General features: G+C 50.9%; 2 protein-coding genes across 2 annotated transcripts in view; one reads left to right on the top strand and one right to left on the bottom strand.

The window, feature by feature from the left end:
• The window catches only part of GLP2R (glucagon like peptide 2 receptor), a gene marked incomplete at both ends in the record, with an annotated part of 47846 nt that extends 47047 nt beyond the window's left edge, over positions 1 to 799 (bottom strand). The window contains 2 exon segments of the mRNA XM_080678753.1: positions 427 to 741; positions 743 to 799. Coding sequence (XP_080534879.1) covers positions 427 to 741; positions 743 to 799 — 372 coding nt within the window.
• A 2493-nt stretch (positions 800 to 3292) lies between these two features.
• GSG1L2 (GSG1 like 2) lies at positions 3293 to 13907 on the top strand (the record flags this gene model as incomplete). The annotated part of the gene is given in 6 exon segments (XM_080677389.1): positions 3293 to 3401; positions 3498 to 3590; positions 3593 to 3667; positions 3670 to 3786; positions 13647 to 13748; positions 13888 to 13907. Coding segments are annotated over 6 exon segments (516 nt in total).
• Positions 13908 to 15789: the final 1882 nt, after the last annotated feature.

Here is a 15789-nt window from a genome sequence, read left to right as displayed (position 1 = left end):
GGAAGGAAAGGAGGAAAAAAGGAAAGAAAAGATAAAAAAAAAAAAGAGCTACCCATTCACCCCACACCCTCACATGTGAGAGGATGATAAAAGCAGACAGGAGGTTATATGCAGCGATTTTAAATGCTATTTAGAGTTCATACCGATGTGGGGAAATGCTTATACTAGGACGAAAAGGGGAAACCAGGATGCAAAATGTTTTCTGCATCATCATCTCAGCTGTGTCAAAAATGCATAGAGAAAGGATTTGAGGAAAATATGCCAAAATATTCACAGTGATTACCTCTGAATGCTGGGATTAGATTGTCTTTATACTGTCTTGTATTTTCCAAATTGCCTACAAGAGGCCTAGATTGCTTCTGTAATCAGAAAGAATGTACCACCGATAATAATAATAACAATAATAATAATAAAAACTGCTCTTACTTGCTTGACGGAAACCAGAAGCAGCAGAGCGAGGAAGGGCCGCGCAGGGGACTGGAGAGAGCGCTTCCCACGGGCGGGGAGAGAGCTGGCCCCCAGGGAGGCAGGGATGTGGGTGGGCAACGCGCAGACCCCCGGCCAGGGCCCCGCGGTCCTCCTCCCGAGCCCTATCCTGCTCGGTTCCGGCCTCATCTTCCTCGCGGCACTTTCACAAGGGCGGGCACATTTGTCTGACAGTCCAAGATGTACCGCAGGCAGCCCCCTGTCGCATCCCTCTGTGTCCAGCGAGGAAATGTTTGCACAAAGTCTCTCCACACTGCGTCAAGAGCGTCTGGACCCGGCTAGACCAATCTACTGACTCTCCAAAGTTTCTCATCAACCGTGGCTCAGCCCCGTCCGGCCCCCCCAGGCAGGGAGATTTTTCCCAGACCTCCCCCCAGTCAGCTGTCTTTTCTGGGACGTCCTCTGTGGAGGCCCAGGAGAAAAAGCCAGGCGGCCCATAGGTTCCACCCCCAAGACCTGGCCGTGGCAGGCTCGGGTTCGAGCCGCTGAGAAATAGCCGGCAGAGAGGATGGGCCTCGAGCCAGTTCTGAGGTGGGCATCTTCATGATGGAGACATGTTTTGCTACGGTGTTAGCATTGCCCAGGCAGAGCTGAGCCCAGCCTCCGAGGTTGTCCAGGCCTCCTGGGGCCCTGTCTGTGCCAAGACTTCACAAGAAACAGCTGCCCGGCCCAGGAGAGCAGTTCTGACCCAGGGTCTGAAGCAAACACCCAATCAGTGACCCGAGTTCTGTCTTCACAGTGGCAAAGCAGCACGCTGGAAAGTCAGCTATGCCCTCCCCTGCATTGCCCACTTGTTCTGAACACATCACTCAGCTCACCTGGCAGATCTTTCTCCGGAATAAGTGAGCCACCACTTACTCACGACCGTAGGTGTGCTTCCCCATCACAATTCACATTTACAAAAGCTTTTCACCCAACATCCGATTTCATTCGTCCCCACGATACTCCTGTGAGGGCATGATATTTTCCATTTGACAGCTGGGAAACTGAGGTTCAGAGATGTTAGGTTACTTGCCCAAGGCCACACAGCAAGTAAATGGCAGAGCCAAGATACTTCCCCAGGTCCTCTGACCAGTCACCTGACCACAGCTATTTGGTAAGTTGCCTTATCTTACCCTAACTCTCTAGACAGTTCCATTTCTCTAGTGGTCTCATCATTGCGCCTCTGAAAGGCTCTGCGTGGCCCTTCTCACCTCACCTCTCCCAGCCCAGCTCCCAGCATCCCCCGCCAAGTCTTCCCAGCTTCCAGAACTGGAGGCCCAGGGGACCACATCCTGATTGGATGAGATGCAGGGCAGCAGGAACTCATCTTGGTCAGCTTATCTGAGTGAGTGAATTCTGAACAGTTGGAGAGAAGCAGATGAGCAACCCTTCATAGAAATCCTTGTAAGTCTTTGAAACTGCATGTGGCAAGGTTTTAATCCTTAGCAACTAATGCTCATAATGAGCAAAGACCCCCCCCCAAATGGACTCTTTAATGATGTGGCCTCTGGAACCAATGTGGTCATCTCTTGGGGACAACAGAGAGCAGGATGAAGTGACATAGAGGGAGAGAAGTGCCCACGTGGTGGGCTCTGGTCCTTTTGGTATGGCTGTAATTATTCTGCAACTGCCCCTCTAAGGCTGGCTTCCAAGTTGCATGCTGGCAAAGAAAATGCCAGCTTGGTAAGAATCTTCTATCTAATCTCTTTTTCTCAAAAACATTCTTTTTTTTTTTCAGAAGGTGGGGACACACGCGACTTCCCCCATCCATCGACGGATGCCATCTAGTGAGAAAACTCGGTAAGCCAGATGCTCACAGCTCCTGGGCTCCTGGCAGCACACCCCCAGCCTTTAGCAGCACGGCAGGACAGAGCACTGCTATCAACCCACATGCCACTGCCTCTTCTCCCACCCGCCCGGCTGGTACATCCTCAGTAATACCTGAGCGTCTTCAGGAGGTGCCTCATATGTAATCAAGAGCCTGTATGTTTCATACGCCACGAGGAATCTTCCCCGACGCTCTTGCCCTCGCTGCTCCATGAATGCTCTCGGCCCAAGAAGCAGCGTGAGTCTCCCTCATGTCACTGTCCTCCCTGCTGCAGGGCCCCTTGGTAAGGGCATGAGTGATGGGCCAAGGGCTCTGCCTGAAGCTTTAGAGGCTCCAGGATCGGGCTGAATTCTGCGCCCTCTCCTGTTCTGCACGGCACCTGGGCCTGAAGCAGGCTGCCTGCACCTCGAGTCTCTCAAAGCCCATCGAAGAGGAAGCCCTCCTTGAGGGGCTGGGCAGGGAGCCATGCAGGCCCTGAGATTCCCCAAATCCAGCGCTGAGGCCCCTGCTTAGTGCAAAGGGCAAAGGTGGGGAGTCTATACCCAGAAACCCACCCAAACCATCCCTGATCTTCCCTCAAAAGGTAGCACCCTCCCCAAAGCCAAAAGGTGTAAACAAGCCAACTTCGCACCAGATGAGCAGGTAAGCAAGACGTGGTACATCCACTCAATGGGGTATTACTCAGTCTCAGAAAGGAAGGAAATTCTGACACGAGAAAACACAGATGGACCGTGAGGACATTATCCTAAGTGAGATAAGCCAGGCATAAAAAGGCAAATTCCACTTATACCCAGAGTGATCTGATTCACAGAGACAGAGAGTGGCGTGGTGGTGGCCGGGGGCTGGGGGGGGAGGCTGGGGAGTCAGTGTTGAATGGGTACAGTGTCTCAGTTTCCCGAGGTGAAAGTTCTGGAGATGGATTGCACAGTGTGTATTTCACTACAACTTAAAAAAAGGGAAAGCCCTCCTAACCTCTGTGCCCTGGGGAGGACTGTGATGGAGCACGCCCAGCCCTGTGTTCTCACGCGGCTCCTCAAGCCACAGTGCTCACATGGATGCCACAGGCTGGCGTGCACCGACTCCCCAGGGAGCATCACGGAAGCCTGTGAGCTGCCAGATGGCAGGGCTGGGAAGAGTGGGTACCACGACCAGGAGGGGAGGAGGGGCCACTGTTCATCCTGACACTGCACACCTCACTCAGCCACAGACAGGGCCCTCCTCCCTGTCTGCCTGGCCCTGGCCTTCTCCCTTACCACCCTGGGCAGCAGGCACTGGTGCGAGGGGACCCAGAGGCTGGCAAGCCGCTATGCCAGGACCACGCAGGAGGGTGGCCCTGCATTCATTTCATCAGGGGCAGGGCGACGGCAGGAGGGACAACGAGAGCCGGGCTGTGCAGTACATTTGGGAGACGGAGGACAACGACAAGTTCACGGAGCACAGGCTGCATGCGGGGCTCTGGCAGTCCTGCGAGGAGGGCGTCAGCTACGCAGGTGAGTGTGCCCACAGGTGAGCATGCTCACAGGTTGAGCGTGCCCGCAGGCTCCAGGGGTGGACGCAGGGCAGCGTTCACCAGGAGGACCTCTGCACAGGCTGCCTGGGTTCGAATCGCAGCTTGGCCACCAACTGTCTGTATGTCTCCTTCAGCAAGTCCCTTTACCTCTCTGAGTCTCAGTTTCCCATCTATGGAATAGAAACAGTAGCAGCATAAAGATTATGTGGCCAGATTTACACAAAGCATTTGCAACAGTGCCTGACACGGTGTCAGTATTTATTAAACACTAGAGGCCTGGTGCACGGATTCGTGCACCAGTGGGGTCCCTCGGCCTGGCCTGTGGGGATCTCCAACAACCCCCGAGGGGTCCCAGATTGTGAGAGGGTGCAGGCCAGGCTGAGGGACCCCACCAGTGCATGATCGGGGAGGGAAGAGACCGTGGGAGGGCTCCAGGGTGTGTCCAGCCCATCTTGCCCAGTCCTGATTAGCCAGACCCCAGCAGCAAGCTGACCGTCTGGTTGGAGCATCTTCCCCCTGGTGGTCAGAGCATGTCATAGCAACTGGTTGAATGGTCGGACACTTAGCATATTAGGCTTTTATTATATAGGATAGGATTAGCTTTCAGCATTTGCTAGTGTCACCCAATCTCCAGAGAATAAAAGTGACCTCGCTGGACTCTAACCTGCGTTCCTGCACTGTTAGGGGCCTAGGAATGGAGGTTCTCTTAGGAAACAGACCTTTCCCACCATCCCCCGGGAGCGAACCCCGCTGCGGAGCACCTGCCAGAAGCACAGCCCTGACAAGTTGGACCTTCAGCTCTGGCTACCCTTGAAATACCCAGCAAAGGAAATATCACTTCTCAGCTCACAAGTGAGGAATCTGAGGCTCAGGGTTTCACGTCCTATGGCTGACAAGCCCATTCCCTCTCCACCCTATGACTCAGCCCGATTCCTCAGCATCTTTTGAAACTTCTGTGGGTTTGACAGGTTGGTGATGAGGGAAATGATGAAGGAAGAGGGGAGGGGAGAGGAGAGGAGGATGGATATTTGGAGCACGTATTTCAGGAAAGAGTGTTTCTACCTCAAAGAACCGAGGGGGCAGGAGTTGGACTCCTCGGTGATGGGCAGCCCGGCTGCACGCCAGCCTGTGCCCATGCCCGTGCCCGGGGCCAGGATGCTCTCCCCTTCCCGCTGGAAAAGCACCCCTCACGGTGGGAAGGAGAGGACCCTCCCTAACCATTTCTCTCTTGACCTCCAGTCATTAGGGTAGGCTCTTGCACACCTTCACTCTCCCTGCAGCCTCACAGCCTGGCCACTTCCCACCCTCATAGCGTTATTTCATTGCCCTCAGCTCTTTTCTGTATGGGGTTGTCTGCATTTCTGCTAAGCCTCCCCATGCTCCAGTGCCCAGCAAAGGCCTCTGGAACAAATTCACTAAAAACCATGTCCCTATCAGCCACAGGGCCAGGAGAATGAAGCGATGCAAAGGTGCGTGAGCCACCGTGGCAAGACTGAGCTAAAACTGGAACAAGGGACAGTGCGATAACGGCTACAGCAGGACTCACTGTGCTGTGGGAATGGAAGGAGGAAGAGCTGTTTTCAGCCCTGGGCCAGGGAGGCTTTCGGGAACGAGGTGGCCGCTGTCCAGGCCTCAAAGCAGAACCGACTGTACTGGATGGAGACAGGGCTCACAGATACGCCAGGCAGGCAGCGGAGCGGGCGAAGGTCTGCGGCCGGGGTTTGTATGCAAACACAAAGCCCGGGAGAGGAGGAAGCTTCCGACGAAGGACCTGACTCACATGGCCCTCCTGTCACCGAGAGCTTCTTCTCCTCCCTGCAGCAGAGGCCATGGTCACTCCAGGACAGGGAAGTGAATGGGACCACATCCCCAAGGATGGAAAAGCCGACTGGAGAAAATGAGGAGCATCACCATTTGTAATGTCAACGAGGCCGGGCCATGGCAGAACCTGAACTGGAGAACACGTTAGGGAATTAGGCAGATGGGCGCTGCTTCCCGTGACCTGGGAGAAGGGACTTCAGGAAAGGGTGGGACTGGGAACCTCGCCTCTTAGACAACAGCGAAGCTGCGAGACTCAGGCCGGACCAGACACATCTGCAAGCTGTCCACCTGCATAGGACCAGACGCAGCTGCAAGCTGTCCACCTGCATAGGACCAGACGCAGCTGCAAGCTGTCCACCTGCATAGGACCAGACGCATCTGCAAGCTGTCCACCTGCATAGGACCAGACGCAGCTGCAAGCTGTCCACCTGCATAGGACCAGACGCAGCTGCAAGCTGTCCACCTTCATAGGGCACGTGCCTCATCTACACAAACACTGTGAGGTGCGTGATAACTGCCCCTGGCTTTCTGATGAAACAGCTGTGACCCAGGAGCGGGGAGGGTGCTTTCTCGACTTCAAATGGGGCCAAAAGCCCAGCTAGGGTCTGAGTCGGGATCTGCCAGGCTCTGTCTCTAGCGACAGGAGTTCCCTGGGTGCTTTTGTCACCCTGGACTGCTCACCAAAACCCCCACCTCCTCACGGATCACACACGAAAGGCTTTTGTACGTTGTCAGGGACACACGCTGAAGTCCAGGGAGGGTTGGTGTTCTCAGCGATTCACGGACAAGGCCAAGTGCCGTAGAAATAATGTGTGGACCCCTTCCTGATTTAACTGCATCTCATATCCTTGATGTCAAGCCAGAAAGAGACTTTAATAAGCACTTTGCTGGGTTTCCTCAAAGATTACTCCCCAGAGATGCCTGTTGAGATATTCTTGTAAAATTAAATAAAAAGAGTTTCAATAGTCAAACAAATTGGAAAATTTCCCCTATCACACTTTCTTCTTGGGAATTCTCAGTGCACATTAGTTCATTAAAATGTCTGAGCCCGAGCTGGTTTGGCTCAGTGGATAGAGCGTCGGCCTGAGGACTGAAGGGTCCTGGGTTCAATTCCTCTTAAGGGCACATGCCCGGGTTGTGAGCTCAATCCCCAATGTGGGGCATGAAGGAGACAGCTGATCAACGATTCTCTCTCATCATTGATGTTTCTATCTCTCTCTCTCCCTCTCCCTTCCTCTCTGAAATCAATAAAAATATATTTAAAAAAATAAAATATCTGAGAAGCCCCACAATAAAGAAGCCTGTTACTGTTACAAACCCCAGTACTTCCGATCAGCTGACCGCAGGAAACCTGTGCGTGTAAAACATGGGGTAATGTTCTCCGAGCCGTGTTCAGTGGGGTGCTCGTTAGAAAAGGCTGAGAACAACAGACTCACGTTTCTGACTGCAAAGCTGGCGGTAGAAGCGCCCCCACTGAAGACCGTACAGCCCGATACTGAAAGAGGAGACGTAACTCAAACTCCTTAACTCTGAGCCCAGACTTGCCTGTCCCCCAAAATACCCAAAACTTAACTGAAGGGCAATTGATTGTCTTATGACTATCAACAAACAAGTTTGTGTCCAGCAATCTAAAAAGCCTCTATCACATTTTTACTTGTTCCCTAATACACAGTCACCCAGGTAAACCAGGGTCTAAATACTGTCATCATTTTATTAAGAAGGAATAAAGGAGGCCATCTTCTCCAGAATGCCTTTCCACCAGAAAAATGTCACCACCACCAGATACCCCTACAGCAAAATATTTGGAATTAAATTGTTTCCACATACTGACTAAAATAATAGCAAACATATGGGAGAGTAAACATAAGGTGCATATCAGAGGATGCGCATAAATGCTTACAGTGCCCTGGCCGGTGTGGCTCAGTCGGTTGAGCATCATCCCATGCACGTGAAAGATGGCAGGTGCATGCCCAGTTTTGGACGCATCCCCGGTAGGGGGCATGCAGGAGGCAGATTGGTGTTTCACTCCCATGTAGATGTTTCTCTCTCTCTCTCCCCTCTCGTCTTCCCTTCCTCCCTCTTCCTTCCTCTCTAAAAATCAACAACAACAAAAAAAAAGTGTTTTTAAAATGCTTACAGGAGGTGGTAACAAAAGGGAATGCAACACGGCTGGCAGGGAATGCCAATGACCTTGAAATCTCACCCTCAGATAAAGGGGGACAGCCTCTTGCTCAGCTGAGCCTATGACCATGCAGCTTGTGAACTCGGTGTCGTAGATCCTCTGGCTTTTAGGGGAAGACGTCTGGATTTCCAGGTGGAATTCCCCAGCACCTTGAAAACATTGCATGGGCCCAAGAAAGCCTGTGTGCAGCCGGATGCAGCCGGGCCTGGGGCTGGAGATTACTGCACTCAGACTTCTGCTATTTTGTCTGATTTCTCCCGAGTGCCGGGAGACTTGGAGGTGAGTGTGAAGGGGCCTGAACGGTGCTTCAGAGAGAGAAGTCAGCAGGAGTAGGGGAGCCAGGGAGAGCTGGCCGTAAGGACCCCAGCTGAGCAGGGAGGTCCTGGCTCCTGGGGAAGGGCTCGCTGTATACTTTCCCTCCGAATCAACTCCATCTCGGACCCTGAAAGCTGACCCTCACTGGGAACCTTCACCTGAGTGTGACTTCAGGACCACCTCCGCACAAGTCACCTCTAACCGCCCTGCACTTCCTCCCCGATGCCTGACCCCATTAAAGGCACCTCCGACTCCGCTGAAACGAACAAGTCCCTTAGAGACAAAATGTCCTGTCCCTTAGGCAATGAATCAGCTGACGAAGTGCATTGATTTCCGATTCTATGCTGCTCTGCTAAACTCAAAAAGTTTAAGGACAGGGGGGCCTGGGAACCCCATAAACGGTGGGGGAACAAGCAAAGGAGGCAGGACAGAGGCCACCTCCGGGGACTTGGCCACCTTGTCCGGGCTGGCTGGCTGCACCGCGTGGCTGGCCAAGCACTGCCGAGCTATGTAGCACCCGCCACTCTGGCTTCATGGGATTTGTGAAGATTTTTCTTTCAATCCTGCTGGCCTTGTTCAAAAGGAACACCACTTCCGAGGATTGATGGGCATTAAGGGGTCATTATGTCTGGTGGTTTTCGCCCAGGCTAACCTCACCCTCCTAAGCTATTGCGAATTCTCTTCATCTCCTCGGCGAGCCACCGTGCTCTCTCTGCCCTGCCCCTGGCCTGGCCCTGTACCTGGCCACTGCTCTGTTCTGATAGAAAAGGCAGCCTCTTTGGAAGACAAGACAGACCCGTAGTCATCCGTGCACTGCGTGAAAAGGCAGCAGATGGTGACGAAGAAAAGGCACTGGGTGTTTCCATTCCTGGCGCCCCCAACCTGTTTGAGCCCGGCCATCCGATCTCCAGTACATGGACGTTGTACTTGCCTCTTTTATCAGTAATTAGACACAAAAACAAGTGTAAGGTCATTCACAAAATACCCTCCCGTTGGAGGACTTTATTCTACCCATTTTGCAGATGAAGAAAGTGAGGCTCAGAGATGACAAGAAAGTTCCTATGATCACTGAGTGTGGCAGAACCAGGCATAAGAGCCAGGCCGTGGGATGTAACTGCCACATTCCATCCCGGGTCCATCTGTTGCTCTCACTTCCAGCCTGACTCACCGGGTTGTAATGAGGATCGGATGAGATGCCGTGGAACAAGGGCGGCTTCAGCCTGCAGTGTCCTGTGAGTGTTGAGAGTCTCCCGGTGCTGTGGGGACCTCTCTGGTAGCACGCAGGGACAAGGACAGTTTTTTGCTGCTGTGATCATAATACCGCCACTGCTGCAAAATCAGAGAATCAACCAAGAAAAATGTCCGATTACATCCAACCAAAGTTAAATGAACAGCTGTGAGGCCCCTGCAGTTGAGGATTAGCAGCTGGGTCCCTGACTCCGGCCCTCAGCCCCCAGCGGTGCACACACCCTCCACCGGCCATTCGTTGTGGACAGCTCTGTGACAGATGAGTTCCTGCTGAACATGTAAGTCAGAAAGCATAGCAGCCAGGGCAGCCCAACCTAATGGCTGCATCATAACCCAGGCGAGTCCCGCTTCCTCCTACTGCCCAGCAGGGGGCAGTGCAGGAGTGCGAGGAATAGGGCCCGTTTTGGGAGGAGGAGCTGGCAAACCTTAGGGTTGACGACCTTTAGGAGACCACCTCAGTAAAGCGAATATCGAAATAAAGCGACTCACATGACTATTTTTGTTTTGTTTCCCAGGGCATGTAAAAGTTATGTTTACACTATGCCACAGTCCACGCATGTCAAACTCGCGGCCTGCAGGCCACATGCCTCATTTATTTGGCATGTTAGCCTTTGAGTTTGACAGGCTTTCTGTAATCTATTACATGTGCAATAGCATTAAGTCTTAAAAAACAATGTACACACTTGTTAAAAACACTTGGTTGCTAAATAATGCTAAGCATCATCTGAGCCTTCAGCGAGTCGTAATCTTTTTGCTGGTGGAGGGTCTTGCCTTCAGTCTGGAAACATCACAGTATCTGCAGAGCACAGTAACACGAAGAACCAGGAAACAAGGAATGCCTGCGCTGCCCAACAGGACTCGTTTCATTCCAATAAGGCTTAAGTGCATATTAACTGTGAGATAAGTTTTCCTACCCATTATCTCAGTGAATGCGCAAAGCAAGGCTAATGTGGGGACTACTGGACCATTTTAGAGATAGGAAAGCCGTGCCTTTGAAGAGTGGATGACCCATGCCCCTTAACTTTTGCATCTCGATCCATTTTAGCTGCTCCCAGCCCAGATTGGAGCAGCTCCCTGTGTCTCGGGCATTTTCGCTTCCTGGCACTTTCCCTACTGTTGCTGGATTGCTGTGGGTCTGTGATGTGGGGGGACAGCATTGGGCTGGGCCTCCGAAGACCTGAGTTCTAATGCTAAAACTGCCTCTGCCTGTGGAGGTAACAACCAGGCAATTTCCCAGGCTCCTCCCACTCCAATCTTTGATTCAATTTGGGGCTGAAGTATGGATGGGGAGAAAGTGGTACCCACCTGGGGCAGGACCCCACCGGGTGATTTGCTGTGGTCTCAATCGTCCATCTGTCACTCACCCCAAATCAGAATTTGGCAAGATCCATACACCAGGTGGATATTCATGGATTGAGCTCTTCCAAAGGAACTACACAGCTAAGGCAGTAGCACACGCTTTGCCAACCAGTTTGTGCAGCACACCTCCCAGGCACACTGAGTAAGGCTGGTGGTGGCTTCTGCCGGGTCCCTGGTACCTGCACAATCAGTCCTCCCTTCCCTCTCATTCTCTAGAAAGCCTGATGGAATGCAAGTAATTGGGTCACTTAGTAACGGAGATAGTTCTGAATCTGTCCAATTCATTTTAAAAAATCATTACTAACTTTGTTCCTTTCCCTCTAACCAGAAGCAAGTTATTTGAGACTCGTGTCATAATGGATGCTGTTTGGGAAGCTGAGAAAGACTGGCCTAAGGCTGGCAGTATCAGTCCAGATGGGTTCAGTTCTGCTGCAGTAACAAATAACCCCCAAATCCCAGTAGTTTAAACCAACAAATTTATTTGTAGCTCGTTCTATATGTGCGTTTCGGTGGATAGGGGGTGCCTCCTCACTGTAGCCATCAGAGAGGCATCAGTCAGGGGGTGGATCCCTGCTGTGCTTGGGGAGTGTAAAACATCTTTTCCGAGTCTTATCTTCAGTAAAGAGGATGGTAAAATCCAATGTCTGGGTTTTCGTAGCAAAGAGCCAGGCCATGGACTCTTGGAGACTCCTCCCCAGGTCCTGGCATCCCCCAAGGTCTGTCAAGGTCATGAGTAGGCCTCCTCTGGATGTCTCTTTTAGTTTCAACTGTATGAATGAGATGTCTGCTAGAATGTTTATAAATTCAGGTACATCTTAAGGACTTTAGACATTTCCATTAATACATCAATAATTGCCACCACCAGTGAAGACTAATTTCTATTTGGATCATCGAAGTCACCCCCAGTGGCCACTGCCCACCATACAGTTATTAAGTTAAAACATATTTGTAATTAGAGTCCCTGAAAAAGAAAGACAAAACAATGAAACAACTAATATTTAAAATTCAGGGAAACTTTCTTGAGCAAAGTACCAAATCTATCTATACAACGCTCCCCCCAAACACCTGGGAAAATTGGCACAGTACCTGCAAGTCCTAGACACATCCTACTAAAACTATTAAAGGAAAAATCCCTCTGGGTCTCCAGGCACGAAGACCACGTCACTCACACAGGAAAGAAAATCACATTGGCAACTGACCTCGGCCCCCACTGATAACTGCCATGTGAGTCCAGTGCAGTCAGAACATATGCAGATTTTTGTGGAAAGTATCCTAGTTTTTAAGTGTTAGCAAACAATTCACATTAAAAATGACAGGACACTGTAAAGTGAGGAGGGCTGTCTCAAATATTTTCATAGATTTAGACCTGGCTAGTGTGCTCAATGGTTAGAGCATCAGCCACTCACCGAAGGGTCGCAGATTCGATTCCCAGTCAGGGCCACGTACCTGGCTTGCAGGTTTGGTCCCTTGTCACGGTGAGAGCAGGAGGCAACCAATCGATGTGTCCCTCTCACATCTATGTCTCTCTCTCTCTCTCTCTCCCCTGCCCCCATCCACTCACTCTAAAAATCAATGGAAAAAATATCCTCAGGTGAGGATTAACAAAAGAAACAAACAAAAAATGTTATCATAGTTTTAAAGAGATTATGTTTCTAAAATGCTTGGCACAGAGTAAAATCCTCAGGAAATGAAGTCATTGTCATTCCATTCTTCCACACAGCTCAGGGGAGAGAGCCCTGAGCTACAGCTCCTAATAAACACTTCAATGGGGGGAGCCCCAGCCACTGCTTCTCATGGGAAGACCAGCCATGCCATAGAACTTTTCTCACCAGCAAGACTCGGCCATGCTGTCCTAGACCAGGGTTCTCTCCGATGTGGGCCTCCGGACTACAGCTTCATCCTACAAACACATGTGCATACACTTACCTTTCATCCTGTGCAACAACTCCTGGGTTCCTTTCTTCTTTGTAAAATAAAGAGCCCCCCAGGGTTTGGTGAGCATGCCTGTGTTAGTTACTCACAAGCTTCTTAATTGGAAAGTCCTGTTTAAATATGACTGGAGCCCAGCCAGGTGTGGCTCAGTTGTTGAGTGTTGACCCAAGAACCAAGAGGTCACTGGTTCAATTCCCGGTCAGGGCACATGCCTGGGTTGCAGACTTGATCCCCAGTAGGAGGTGTGCAGGAGGCAGCCAATCAATGATGCTCTCTCATCATTGATGTTTCCATCTCTTTCTCCCTCTCCCTTCCTCTCTGAAATCAATGGAAGTATATAAAAATAAATAAATAAATAAATAAATAAATAGACTGGAAGCTCTGAGAGGGGTCATAGGCTTATTGGTAGGTGATTGTGTCTAAAGTCGTCTGTTTTGCCTTAGAATTCAAGCCCACGGAAACATACACAAATGTCAGGTTTTAGAGACTCTCTCTCAGCAACCACTCTGCTGGGGCTGTGAGGGATGAAAAGTGTGCACCATTGTGTCAGGAGGCACTAGGCTTCCAGACAATAGGCATAGAAAAATGGCAGTGCCCAATGCCAGTGCCCTGGGGTAGAGCCAACGACAGCAACAAAAAGTAACCCCTGGAGCAGATGCTATGCTGATGCTCCCACATTAGCTCGCTGCGCCCCTCACACCCACCGCGGCGGCCTGCTGCCCCAGTGCGGCATTGAGGAAACTGGTGCAGAGAGGCGAAGTCTCCAGCACAAGGCTGCGGTTAGTAAGGGATGGGGCAAACCCCAGTGCAGCTGAGCACCGTGACTCCAGAATTCGCTCTTAGCCATCATCAAAATGACACATTGACTGGGTTCAGAGATTCTCAATCTGAAACCCAGGTGCAAATTGGCAGAGCTGGGAGCTGGCTTTTCACCGGGCTGACCCCAGCAGGAAGCCCTGGATGGTAGCCCGCCTTTCCTCAAGCGCCTTTTAACAGCCTCGCCTGGGGCTCTTTCGCCCTCTGCATGGCAGTGTCGGTTGTGGCCATGGGCAGATACACAGCAGCCCGCCTGAACTCACGGAGAAGCAGGGGAACAGAACGGCAGCTGGCACTCTCAACACACCTTCCCGGAACCCGAGGCTTTGGAAAATGTTTGGGAAGAGGAAGCTGCTCCCAGCCTTGTGGGGCACGCCCTGGTGAGATTCTCTGAGCACCTGTCCCCAGGCAAGGTGTCTGCACACTAGCCGGTGGCTGCCAGGTCTGCACGGGCAGACGAGCCGGCACTTACATCCACAATGAGCGTCTCTGGAGTGGGCTTCGGAAGGCTGCAGTCCCGGGGAGACTTCCACTCACCAGCTCATCCTGCTCCAAACACCCTCTAATTCCAGCATCTATAAGTGAGATCATGCTTACTGAAGGTATCAGTCATCGACACTCTAGTTTAAGTGAGCCTCTCCGGCTTTCCTGACCGGGAGTTTAATAAGTATAACAAAGAGAGAGGACGCACATGAGCACCAAGAGGAAGAGAAGCTGGAGGATGTAAATGTGCTGCCCACACAGGTCTGGTGACAGAGGAGTCCAGGATGTTTTCCCTTCACTGACACACACAAATGATAGTATGTGTAACTATCCCATACTTCCTTTTTAATTTTCATCGAAAAGACATGAGCTTAAAAATACATTTTGTGTTATTTTTTAAAAATTTTTTTTCTTCTAAATTTTCTAATTTCTACCTATAAGTAAATCAGTTTGCAAGGATAATCAAATGATAAAAGGAGAACAGTCGAATGGAATGACACCTTATCTCAGTTAAGTGGAGCAAATGTTTGAATGTTTGTGCTTAAATTGCCAGGCACTTTTGCTTCTAAAAATAAACAATGCTAAGCGTGCAGTCTGGTTTGAGGCAGTAGGGTACTGCATGTTCCCTAATGTGTTCAGTTACAATATTGTATCAACTTATCTTATATTTTAAAGTAACATTTTCTTGAGGCCACAGGTGGTTAGACACATAATCTGCAGTTGTGGAGGGCGGGGGGTGGACCACCAAATTCTAGCAATGCTAGATATGCTCAGATTCATTGCAAAATGTATTTGTGTTTAGTGAACACATCATTTCGGAGCGGGGGTGGGGGAGCCTGAATGTTTCAAATAAAATCCCTCCCTCTGCTTATGCGACTGTAACATCTACACTGCCACACATTAAGGGAAAACCCAGTCCCATCTTCATGTCTGGGCTCCAGTCGAGTACCTGCCTAGCACATGATGGTCCCATGGAATTCTGTGTTTTGTTGAATGACACATATTTGAAGAGGCATAAAATGGAATTTTCCAGAATAAGCCCAGTCCAGAGAAGGCATTCTGGGTCCCGGGCCGCTCTTCACCCACAGCAGAAGGGTTTGCTGCCCTCCACAGGGCGTGTTCTGGTCCATGACTCATTGCCCCTGCGTATCTGCATGGGTAGACCCTGTGTCACTATCACAAAACCAAGCCAGAGTCTGAGCCTAGAGAGGACATGCCCTGGAGATGTTTCCAAACACACACTCGCTTAGCTCTCTCAAACAACAGCTGAAGGTGCCACAGAAGGAGCGATGATCTGAGGCCCCGAGAGGGAAGCCCACCCCATCGGCTGGCACAGGGGACGCGTGGAGGAAGGAGCCGGGCTCAGTGCCACACCAGGGCAGGCAGGGGCTCAACTGAAAACCGATTCTTTGTCACATCCTCTGAGCTCCCCAGGCACTTTTATTAAAAATTTTTGAATGCTGATTTTATTAGAGTTTAACTCTGTAGAGAAAAATATACAAATCTAAGTGCAGAGCCTAATGGTTTTCAGTGAGGGTAGCCGTGAAACACACCCCAGCTCAAGAGACACAACCAAGGTATCGCATTTGGTCTGTCTTTGCTATAACACAGACGCAGGCAGTTCATGTGGATGACAGATAAGATAATTTATTTACATATTGTCCCCCTCTTGCAGTTTGTAAATTATTTCTCCATGGCAAGAGCTGTTCTTTGAACCCCCAGCATTTAGAAAATGGTTGGTCACACACAGACCCACACCCATATATATACACTGAGTGGCCAGATTATTATGACCACCCCATCAGTACTTCGTTGGGCCACCTTTTG

Source organism: Plecotus auritus (genome assembly GCF_963455305.1).
Source record: "Plecotus auritus genome assembly, chromosome: 7".
NCBI lineage: Eukaryota > Metazoa > Chordata > Mammalia > Chiroptera > Vespertilionidae > Plecotus > Plecotus auritus.
The sequence above is the reverse complement of the archived record's forward strand: the minus strand, read 5'-3'. Positions and strand labels throughout refer to the sequence as shown.